Source organism: Amblyomma maculatum, chromosome 6 (genome assembly GCF_055883805.1).
Source record: "Amblyomma maculatum isolate TAMU_Amacu chromosome 6, ASM5588380v1, whole genome shotgun sequence".
NCBI classification, from domain to species: domain Eukaryota; kingdom Metazoa; phylum Arthropoda; class Arachnida; order Ixodida; family Ixodidae; genus Amblyomma; species Amblyomma maculatum.
The window spans coordinates 26,375,638-26,387,816 of NC_139349.1; the positions used below are offsets into that span (position 1 = coordinate 26,375,638).

Here is a 12,179-nt window from a genome sequence, read left to right on the forward strand (position 1 = left end):
CCCCTAGTTTTTCAGAGCACATTCGTCGCCTCGAGGCGGTACTGCTAGCTATAAAGTCCTCCGGCCTTACATTAAAGGCAGAAAAGTGGGTCTTTGCTTAAGAAGAATTGAAATTTTTAGGCCACGTCGTCAACAAGGAAGGGGTACTTCCTAATACCGAGAAAACTTGCCATTCGGGATTGCTGCCTGTGATTCCCTGACTTCCCGCGATCATCGGGTCGATGCTTCCTCACCGGGGGAGCTATTGCTGCCAGTATGAAGAAGGCAAGGGAGAGAAGCTGAAGACGACGATGTCCTCGTTTTGTGCTCGGACCGTTCGCCCTGGACTTCGTCAACACCGGGCTCTCTGTGTTACCGGCTCTGCGGCCTTCACGTGGCTTTTTGCCAACGTGACAATATCATATTAAATGCTTTCAACTATGCATCCGCCGTAGTAGGATAAAGGAAGGTTGGAGTGGGCGGAAAAAGAGATGTGCCGCAGTGGAGGGCTGTGGAGTAAATTCAACCACCTGGTGATATTTAACGTTCACTGAAGTCGCACAGCCCGCGGTCGCCTCTCCGTTCTCTGCGAAGTATGTAAGCTGCATTCCTGCTTTTTCTCGGTATTATGACGTCTCTTGCGTCACATTACCTTACTCTTTTGCATATTAATTTTAGGCCTACATTTCCGCTTTTCCTGCCTAGGTCATTAAACATTCTTTTCAATTCATCCTCTGAGTAAACATGGCAAGGCTGGAAATCGAATCGCGAGTTACTAGGCATTCTCCATCAACCCTTATCTCTAACTGCTCCCATTCCAAGGCTCTGAATACTTCCTCTAAGAAAGCTGTGAATATTACCGAAGTATCCTGCTTCCTTGCCTAAAACCTTCATTCATGGGAATTTTTCATTGCTTTCTTTACGGAGAACTATATTTACTGTGCAGCCTATATAGATGCGTTAATAGTTTCCCGTAAGGATAATCTACACCCTTCTTTCGCGATGCCTGCATGACTGCCAAGGTTCGACCCCGTCAAATGCTTTTTCTTAACTAATGGATGCTATGTATAAAGGCTGATTTCATTCCAAGCATTTTTCTATCACCTGGTTGGTAGTATGGATATGACCAATAGTAGAGTATCCCTTACAAAAACATGCTTGACTCTTTAGTAGATCAGGGTCTAAGTTTGCCCTGATTCTATTTGCGATTATCTTAGTAATTAAATGATACGTAAGCTGCTTGGTCTGTAATTTTTCAATCCCATAGCGTCCCTTTTCATATGAATTAAGATAGGGGACGCAATGTCTTCCATGATTCCGCTGCCGTCGATGTGACCAGGCGTTGCGTATCCAAGGTGGCTAGTTATCTAGCACGATATCCCCTGTCTTTCAACAAATCTGTAGGTACAGATTTGTAAATTATCGCTTTTAACGCCAAGCTTTTAAATTCGGCTTGAATACCGTGAAAGAGCTCTTATATAGATTTTTTTCCACTAGAAATTGGAGGAAATATTGCTTTAGGGGCTCTAAGCGACACGAATGATACAGAGCATCAGTGAAAACATTCACGCGAAGGAATTTTGGGTGTCCATTACGGCCAAGATTGACATCATCGGTGCTAAGATCAAGCAACCGTCACAGTAAGGTATCGCTAAGAAGCGGGCCCCGAACACGAGATATCCAGGGTGACTGAAAGACTCGACAGTATAATATGCCATTACCATGGCAACCATGCAGCGCATTTATCTTCTGGCAAGGAAGATTTATTTTTATTGTTGAGCAGCCACGCTCTTAAATTTCAGCTTTGTCCTCAAGGAACCGTACGAGCGACTGCGGCTAGGCTCATTTTTCAAGAGAAATCCCCACGTCCCGCGCTGCTTGGCAAGCATGCGAAAAAAGGAAATCTTGGAGCAGGCCTGTTTTGCACCATAACAAATGGTGTAACACGGGAGTAACGAAGCCGTTGTGAACTTAAAGTGTATGGTAGGGATTTCAGAAAGGCTTCGGTGGAATACTTATTTTTGTTAAGCGAGGTAGCAGGCCTAAAATTCCTTGTTTAGTTGTCTCCCTTCTCTTCGTGCCTCATCTTTTCTTGATGCTCAGAATGTAGGAAAAGCTGACTGTTCCATTAATTCAAATTCTTCACAGCTTGGCCTTTTATGGCGTTACGCACTGTACAGTGTAGCTTAAAGTAATACTTCACGTAGAATTTGTGGCCCACCCTTTCAGTATTTTCTTCCCCCACCACTTATTTTATGCGTGCATAAAATGATGCAAACAGGATTCACTAGTACGTAAATAGCATTCGTTAAAGACGCCAAACATCAATATGTGTAGCGCTCATTTTTAGAGGGGATACGTTTTTCTGAGAGTTGTTTTGACGTTGCTGCAATGCGCAATGCTTGCGATAGATGCAACTGCGTGGTTCCTTTCGGGCTCGGTTCTAAATGAGCAAGTTGCAGATTAATTCTACAATTGCTGTTTAGACAGGCAACATTTTGTTAATAAAGGTAAGCTTAGTGATAAGTTACACCCTAGTTTAATGACAAAAGGTAAAATGTTAGCGTCATATTAAACATGCAAAGTATAACGCTAGTAATGTACCTCGTGTTTTCAGACCATTTCTGATATCACCACAGGTATTACCGCTAACGTTCAGTTGGTAATCATGCCTTTTGCGCGAAATCATCACGGCTGCTGTTTTCTTTTACAGAAAATATAAATGTTGCGGGAAAAATTGTCAGAAGATTTGAATAAGCAATCCTTACGCAAAGAGCGCCACATGCAGTTCATCGATCGCGCTATTATGTGCCTTTATATATACGGGTTGAACGGAAATGCTGCCATGATAGAATATAGGTTCATTCGGTCTACTCTTTATAATCTATTACCTTTTTTTTTTTTGTTCGGAATCTTATTTTTTCATTGGTTTATTTTTAATACCGGGAAGCTGTTCAAAGGTTCCCCGTTCTCAATTTTTTTCCACACTGGAATTGATCGCCACTTGTTTTGTGCTATTCAGTCATTCACTTAATTTGCATAAATACGCTCCAGACAGATCTAAGAAACTGGTCATTCAAAAAGTGAAACGAAAAAAATCCTTATTTTTCCTCGGAAGGGGAGATGCCTGCTCTTTGCCCTTTACATTCAGCGGCGCCACAAGTCTAAAGAACTCCTCTCGAGGTATTCAATAGGGAATGATGCTTCGTGAGGGATTTGAGAGATGCCAAATGGTGCAGCAGAAGTCCAAGCAATGCGCGGGAAATGCTGGTCAGAGGGGCGCACTAGTGTTTACGCGGGGAGCGCGGATCCCCACTTGTCGCTGCGAAAATGAATGGCCTCGTCGCCGTGGTCGGTGATTATCTGCGCCCCTGGCGAGTGTCCACGCTGAGCGCCAATTGGTAGAGCCTATCTTTTGGATGTTTTGTCGCCTTTTGATTCGGCACGCTTCTTCGCCACGTCGCAGGCGACGTTCGCGGTCCGTCTGAAACAAGTTGTTTGTCGCCGTGTTTTTCTGTCAAATTTCTCAGGAGAGTAAGTGTTGGCGAACAAAATTACAGTAAACGCGCAGAGGGAGAGCGACAGAAGAGCTTACCGCGTAATGTGTTCTATGGGGTTGTAACATAACCTTCTGGACTACTTGTTTTCTTTTCACGCTAACCGTCTAGTGTTGTAGCTTAATTGAAGCCTCTGCGAAATAACCAAGCTTCGGAATTTCTGATATACATTTTGAGCCCACTTTACAATTTTACACTTTTACGGCAGCTAATGTAGGTTTGTCAAAATGACCTTTTTTTTTTTCTTCTTGGCCTAATAATAGTGGAAGGAATATTATTCGACAACATAAATAGGCTCCAATGCCAGTCAATCGCCGAAATCCAGTCGTTCTTATGTTTTGCGTTCTACATATTCTACTACTTTTATGGATAAGCATTATTTTAGCACATATTTCTCGTGGCAAGCGCTGTCCATTAAAGTGCGTACTAGGAAGCGATTAAAAGAACTTTTAGACGGGCTAGATGGTTTTCAGCTTCAGACGGCATCCTTAGCGCAAAAAAACACACGCACACGAGAGAAAAGGCGGGACACGGGACAAGCACTAGGAAGCGATCAACAACTGAAACAGGTAGTTTATTTTAACTGATTGCAAATACTTATTTTGATTCCTGTGAGAGGTACTTAAGCACGGTTTGTGTAGGTGGATTGTACAATAAGGCGATTATTATGTACGTGAAAGAGCTCAATAATTAGGCAATTGCAAAAATTGAATAATGAATATCTTCATTTGTTATTTTACGTGCCAGTGTTATAATAAGGAAATGAAGGCCGTCGATACAAGAGCGGCCTCCAGCTTCTAAACTTTCATTATCGACAATGAAGTTCGACATATTTAACGCCAAATATAGAAAATTTTAGCTCGTAAAGCTGGCTTGCCACAACGCACATTTTTAAAATGGCGTTACTGCGTAATTGTCATGCCATAGAAAGATTAAGCTCCATTTCCACAACAATACCATGCCCAGCGACGCAGTTTTAAAACTATGCACTGCGGGGGAAAAATGCGTATTTTTGTCATAAAATATTTCGAATTGCATTTCTGCTAAAAAGAATTTCAAAGAGTCAGCTTCTATTTTGACAGCATTCATTTTTTTATATAATGTTGGCCCCAAAAATGAAAATGAAAAACGCTTATTACTTATCATTTGCAATTAAATGCTTAATTACTCAAATATATCACTTACGTAGATCTATCCACATACACACACCGCACCGACGTACCTCCGCAGAGTTTAAAAACCCCAGCTGTAAACGTTAGAAAGAAGCGATATAACTTTAGGCATACATGATCAAAACACTTTTGTTTTTGTGCATTGTGTTGCTGATCCTGTTGCGAAACCGAAACCGAAACAAGACAGCCCCGAGTCGACAGACAAGCCAAGACGAGAAGGCTTCAAAGACAAAACCAGGGAGAGACGCTTGGGGCGTCAGTCGTCTGCTGTAACCAAAAATAAACGGATGTCGTGTGTGCTCTGTTACGAAGTTGTCTGATTTAACGAACGCGACATAAAGATAAACTTGGTGCCGAAACCCGGGATGTACGCTGCGACCTAACGAAGACAACTGCCAGTCCTGGAGGCGACTAATAACGAAGAAAAAGCCAATTTCTACCCCGAAGCCGCCGCCCAGTGCTACCAGAGTACAGCGACATGGAACGACACAAAGCGAAGAGAACGGCTCTTCGGTCTCAGGTGACCCGCCTCTTTTCCGATATTGACTCCTGCATGAAGAGCCGCATGGACAATGTAAAAGAACTCAGTGTTTTTTTGGCGAGACTTAGCGCTCTGCAGACCCAGCTGAACGAAGTTAACGCCTCTGTCGAGACGCTAGTGCCAAAGAAAGGAGCTGAGCAGGACTACGAGGAATCTATCGAGTATGACGACCGGGTCGTTACATACATCGCGAAGCTCCAAGAGGAAATTAAAGAAATTCAAGGAAAGAGGCAGCCGAAAGAAGCATCACACCCCAACGACGCAGCCACGACGAACGAGGCCTGCCAGGTGAAGCTTCGAAGGTTAGAGCTCATAAAATTTGACGGCAAAGAAGTGTCATGGCAAGAATTTTGGGAGCAGTTCGAGCAAATGATTCACGAAAACGACCGTCTGACGACCTTGGATAAATTCGGATACCTAAAATCGGTGGTGACAGGCGAAGCAGCGAGAACGATACAGGGCCTCCCTCCCACATCGCAGTGCTATGACGACGCCATATTGCTGCTCACCAGACGTTTCGGCAAAGCGGACGCCATCGTGCAAGCGCACATGCGTGCGCTCTTGGACCTCGAGCCTGTGCGGAGCGCCGCAGACATACGCTCCCTCCGGAGGTTATACGATACCCTCGTCTCTCGGATCCGCGGCCTGCAGGCGCTTGGCCAGGAGCAGGAAACGTACGGAACACTTCTCTTCCCCCTCGTACAGCGCGCTCTGCCGAAAGAATTATTGCTCGACTTCCATCGGACCGTGGCGAGGGAGGAGGGGTCGGAAGCCATAACACGGAGCTCGGACGGAGGAGGAATTCCGCTGCGGGAGGACGACGCACCGGGAGAGTCAACAGAAAGAGAAACAGCTACAACAGGTACGCTGTCGTTACTTAACAAGCTGGTTGACTTTCTGAGGATTGAAGTGCAAAGCCGCGAAAACCTGGTTGCGCAGCAAAGTATGAGTAAGAGGCAGCAGGCGTCAAAGCCGAAGATGTTCAGCCCAGCAGAGAGTAAAAAGAATAGCGCTGGAACGAAATTTAAATCGTCAGCAGCTCTACTTCACCAAACCGCAAAACCAAGTTGTTTCTTTTGCAAACAGAGTGACCACGAAACTGCCGCTTGCTGTGCTAGCATTCCATTAGAAGAAAAGAAGAAAATGCTACGATCGGGAAGACGTTGCTTTCGTTGCGTGAAACCGAGTCACCGTGCTAACGAGTGCAGAAGCAAGATTAGATGCACAATTTGTGCAGGACGACACGCGACAACCATGTGTGATCCGGAATTCACTCATCCGAAAGTCAAGGCTAATGTGAACGATGTGACGACTGTCCCCGTGAACTTGCAGTCTACGTCAGAAGTACCTAAACAGCGAGAAGTACTGCTACAAACGGCAACGATATTGTGTGTCGGTGAACGTAAAGCCCTCTACTTACGTGCTCTCTTTGACAGCGGAAGCCAACGGTCATTCATCACGGAGAAAGCATCTGCAAAACTCGGTTGTAAAATTGTTGGAAAAGAAACGCTGAAAGTTGGTGTGTTCGGCGGACACCAGTCACAACGAGAATTTAACAGAGTGCTGGTGTCGCTAACCGCGCACAATAAGAAGATGTATCAGGTCGAAGTTCTTGAGACCAACATAATCTGTGAGCAAAGGATCCCGATCCCTGACCTCAAGATTAAAGAATTACTTGGAGCCCTGACTGCCGCTGACATGACCTGCGATAACGAAAGAGGTGACGTAGACCTGCTTATCGGCTCAGAGCACTACTGGGAACTTGTAACGGGAAGAAACAAGAAGCTCAACGGGAAACTGCGAGCAGTGGAGACACCCTTTGGGTGGTGTATTCAGGGCCCAGTAGGGTACAAGACTTGTGACTCGCAATGCATGCAAATCACTGCTCTTCGCGTATCACTTGCCGAGAGAGAAGCTGAAAACTGCTTGGAACGATTCTGGACTCTCGAGTCGATCGGAGTCACGGATGATGACAGCTGTGCGGAGCACAAGCTGCTTGATTCTTTCGAAGAGAATATCAGGCGCAGTGGTTCTAGATACGAGGTAGCCCTTCCATGGAAGGAGAATATAGATTTAAGTGACAACAAGGAAGTTGCTGAAAAACGCTTGTCACAACTGACAAACCGCCTTCGAAAAACTCATCTCTTGGAGGAGTACGACGCTGTCATCAGACAGTATTGCATGGAAGGCATAGCTGAACCGATAGTAGAAAAAGAGGAAGAGGGAAAGCTGATCTACTACATGCCCCATCAGCCGGTTTTTCGGGAAACGAGTAATACAACGAGATTGCGAGTAGTTTTTGACGCTTCATCGCATGGACAGAAGGCAAAATCCCTGAATCAAAACCTCGAAAGTGGTCCGAATTTGACAGCCGACCTTGTAGCACTGTTACTAAATTTCAGAAGCCACAAAATAGCTTTGGTAGCCGACATTGAAAAGGCATTTTTGCAAATCGAGATCAGAGAGAACGACAGAGATGCATTGCGCTTTCTGTGGCACCATGAAAAACCGGATGCAAATGAAGCAACAGGCGAGATACAGACTTGGCGAATGAAGCGAGTTCCCTTCGGAACCACCGCAAGTCCTTTCTTGTTGACAGCGACTCTCCAGCATCATTTGAAGATAATGGAACGAGACTATCCGGAGACTGCTTCGCTACTGGCGCAGTGCTTGTATGTGGATGACCTTTTAACGGGAGCAGAAAACGAAGACGAAGCGCTGAAGATCTATGAAGAAGCTAAAACAATATTCAGCGCGGCATCTATGAAACTGCACAAGTGGGCGTCCAACAATCCGGCATTGAACGAGCGATTTGTGGCGGATGACTGCGAAGCAAGGCACCTCGGGTACCTCCCAGGAGTTCTCAAAGTGCTGGGATTGACGTGGAACCCAAGCACAGATAACCTGACATTCACCCCACTGGCAAGCGATCCATCCGAGCCAGGTACAAGCACAAAAAGGTCTGTGCTCAAGACTACGGCGAGACTCTATGACCCACTTGGATGGCTAGCTCCATTCACCGTCAGGGCAAAGGCTTTATTCCAGGAGTTGTGGCAGAGAAATGTGGAATGGGATGATATCCTACCAACGGATCTGGACACGAAGTGGGTGCAGTGGTGTGAGGAACTCAACGAATTGGAAAGAGTTCAAGTGCAGCGGTGCTACAAATCCGACACTGTGGAGCCTACCACGAAAACAGTCATACACGTGTTTGCTGACGCCAGTCCTGTAGCTTACGGAGCAGTGACCTACATTTGCGTAACAGATGCGGATGGGATTACAACTTCGAGCATCCTAATCAGCAAGTCAAGGGTCGCCCCGATTAAACAACTGACTCTGCCAAGACTGGAACTGATGGCGTGCCTCTTGGCTGCCAGACTGAATCAATATATTCTGAAGAGCCTGAAAGAGCCACCGCAAACGACGTATTTCTGGACTGACTCGATGATAGCACTGCACTGGATTGTAGGAGAGCCGTCGCAATGGAAGCAATTTGTGAAGAATCGCGTAATGGAAATCCAGCGTCTTACCGATACCTCCGCGTGGAGGCATTGCCCAGGGTCAGAAAATCCGGCGGATATCATGACTCGAGGAGTTACAGCTGATCAGCTTGTGGAGAGCTCAGCCCGGTGGGAAGGAACGCACTGGATGAAGGCTACGGAAAACGCTTGGCCACAGATGTCTTCGCTTCCAAGGAACATTCCGCCAATGGAGGAAGAAAAACGAAGCGTAGAGGTCCTTCACGCGACGAATACCACAGAAGTTCCCATGCTGTTGGACACAGATCGATACAGCAGTGCCACACGACTGTTCCGAGTGACTGCATGGGTATTTAGATGCATCAAGAAGTTGCGACGTCTGAGCAGTGACAAGGGTCCATTGACGGCGGTTGAACAACAAAGCGGCAAGCCGTACAACGAACGTCATCCAGTTGTACTGTCAAGTCGACATCGACTGGCAGAACTGCTCGTGCGTCAAGCACATCAGCAAGTGCTTCACGGTGGAGCAAGAGATACTCTGGTGCAGGTGAGAGAGAGGTATCATGTTGTGCGAGCCCGCCAGCTAGTGAAAAGAATCATCAAAGGGTGCATAACCTGTCAGCGCTACAATGCCCGTCCAGCCACTGAAGTGACAGCACCGCTTCCAACTGATCGAGTGAACGAGGCTCAACCATTTGAGGTAACAGGAGTTGACTTCGCGGGACCACTTCTTGTTAAAGGAGAAAACTCGCTGCACAAGTCCTATATCACACTGTTCACCTGCGCTGTAACAAGAGCGGTGCACCTAGAGCTCGCAAAAGACATGTCCGCAGAGTCTTTTCTGATGACCATCAGACGTTTCATCTCAAGACGAGGTATACCTCGGGTCATTTACAGTGACAACGCGCTTTCCTTTAAGAAGGCCAACAGAGATCTCCTTTATCTATGGAGCTCTATTCGAAAACCAGAAGTTCTTGACTACGTCGCAAAAGCACGAATCGAATGGAAGTTCATAGTGGAGCGCGCCCCATGGTGGGGTGGCTTTTATGAGCGCCTCGTCGGATCAGCCAAACTTGCGCTCAAGAAGGTGATCGGATCCACGTTTCTGATCTTCGACGAGCTAACTACTGTACTGGCAGAAATTGAAGCAGTCTTAAATTCTCGACCTTTAACTCACGTCTACGACGAACCCGGAGAACCGGAACCCCTTTGCCCTTCATTCTTCTTGACGGGAAGACGCCTCACATCGCTGCCTAGCGTGGGGAAAATCGAAGCAGATGAGGTCAACGTATCAGTTCACAGACTATGGGTACGACGCCAGCAGACTACAGAAGCCTTCTGGCGCAGATGGACAAGAGAGTACCTCGAGGAACTGCGGAATGTGCAAAAGAAGAATGAACGCCAAGGAAAAACACTCAAGGAAGGGGATTTGATACTCCTTCGTGATGGCCTGCAGCCACGGCAGCAATGGAAGATTGCAAGAATTGAGAAACTGTTTCCGGGAAGAGACGGAAAGGTGAGATCGTGCCTGCTGAAGCTACCTGGAGGATCATCTCTCAAGCGACCAATCCAACTCTTGTACCCCCCGGAGATCACGTAAACGAAGAAAAATGACAAGTCATTTTCGGGGGGGAATGTGTTGCGAAACCGAAACCGAAACAAGACAGCCCCGAGTCGACAGACAAGCCAAGACGAGAAGGCTAAAAAGACAAAACCACGGAGAGACGCTTGGGGCGTGAGTCGTCTGCTGTAACCAAAAATAAACGGATGTCGTTTGTGCTCTGTTACGAAGTTGTCTGATTTAACGAACGCGACAGATCCCAGGAAGCAGGTGCAATCAATAATGTGGCGGCAGCGTTCCGAACGTGTCTATGCACTTTACGATGCGGCTGCACGTGAAAAATGTGACCGAACTGCTCCGAGCCTCCACTATGCTGTCTCTTATAGATTGAGTCATTTTGGAACTTTATTATCTATAAATCAAGTCAATGAGCCCTGCTTTCCTTTTAATCCAGGAAGATGTAGTACCACTTTACGAACTGGCTGACAGCTGGTTCAGCAACAGGCTAGCTCAATATTTACTCTAGATTTTGCGTGAAAGTTACAATATTCGATTCTATGTATTTCTACGTTTTCGATCTATAACGTAAGATAACCTTCATTACTCAGAAGGGTAGATTGAAAGCCCATGTTAAACAACGCTGCGATGCTATTATACCTAAAGAACGCCTTCTTCCAGATCGAGGTAAGCCTCTCCAGTAACTGTGTGCGAACTTCTCTGCAAAGAATAAAGAGCACTGCAGAATCTGTATTAGAGTACTGCGAATGCACTGATGCTGCTGTTGGTTGCTTCTGGTTGCTTCTAGTTGCTTATTTCACTTCTTGTTTACCCATTTTAGTCTTTGGTACTTTCAAATTGCGCGCCAATCCCTTCCTATGCCCTTTTGTGGCTCGACTTCAGGTTGCGTGACGTCACATCCTTGGCGTTGCCTTAAGTGACTGATTTAATTATCTATTTTAGTATTGAATGCATTCAAATGTGGCTCCAAGCCATTGCCCAATGAGATCATTCTCGCCTTTACGTTTACATTTCTAGCACTAATTAATTACCTAATCAACTTATTGGCCTAATTATGTTTTCGGACACAACATTACGTCACCCTCTATCGATTGACACTGCTCAATAACCTCTACCACTTCTCAATTACAATTGCTGCGGACAACTTTTACATTGTTCGCCTGTAAGTAATTGCTTAATTAACTGATTGGCCTACCTATTTTCTCGGCATTAACATTGGAAGGTTGGGGGGGGGGGGGGCGTCACTTAAGCTCCGCCTTTAAGGCTACCAGCCACCATAACAAGCCTCGCTGTATGAATTTTCCAGCTTAGCCTATAGTTAACGTGATTTCAACGGTCCTGGCAGACTGATTCCAATGTGACGCTCCCATGCGAAAGGAGAGGTACGAGTTGGGAGCTCTTTCAAAACGTAATGAGGAAACCCTTGGTTGGTTCTCAGGCATGTCAGCCACCAGCTGCCGCCTGAAAGCGCCATTCCCGCGATTTTTAGCTCACAACGCCAACGAAATGAACGGCCACCAATGCTGGCCGCCGTTCGCCAACGCTGGATTTTCGGGGAACGCATGACCTTTAAAGCTATGGGCAAAAAAAGAACTCCACATAAGGGAACAAAGTTTTTGTATAGTTCTTCGCTAAAACCAAGAGATAAATGTATCAGTAAAGGCGTTCTTTTGGACTAAAACAAGGCAATAGCGTTTAAAACTTCAAGCGACCACTTTAGCGAGAGCTGGAGCACCCGGTCTTTATCCTAAGAGAAGCACGTTTCACCTTATTCGTCGTATGGCTTCAGAGCCATCCTGGAACCTAGGAACCTCCCTTTGACAACAGCCCTCAAGGGAGTAGGCGCCGTAATCTTCTCAGCTTCCCCGCTGT

At 46.2% G+C, this 12,179-nt stretch overlaps 1 protein-coding gene across 1 annotated transcript; it reads left to right on the forward strand.

Annotated features, from left to right (window-relative positions):
• The first annotated feature begins 5,186 nt into the window (after nucleotides 1-5,186).
• On the forward strand, nucleotides 5,187-10,328 carry LOC146185295 (uncharacterized). Its single transcript, XM_084607795.1, has 2 exons — nucleotides 5,187-6,280; nucleotides 7,652-10,328. Exons 1-2 carry the CDS (start codon nucleotides 5,187-5,189, stop codon nucleotides 10,326-10,328), a joined length of 3,771 nt encoding a protein of 1,256 aa, XP_084463921.1.
• Nucleotides 10,329-12,179: the final 1,851 nt, after the last annotated feature.

Excerpts from the sequence above, each read along its gene's own strand:
- LOC146185295 (XM_084607795.1), top strand. The coding sequence starts at position 5,187 with ATGGAACGACACAAAGCGAAGAGAACGGCTCTTCGGTCTCAGGTGACC. Across the intron at positions 6,281-7,651 it reads GCTGGAACGAAATTTAAATC|AAGCCACAAAATAGCTTTGG; the intron begins GTCAGCAGCTCT and ends ACTAAATTTCAG.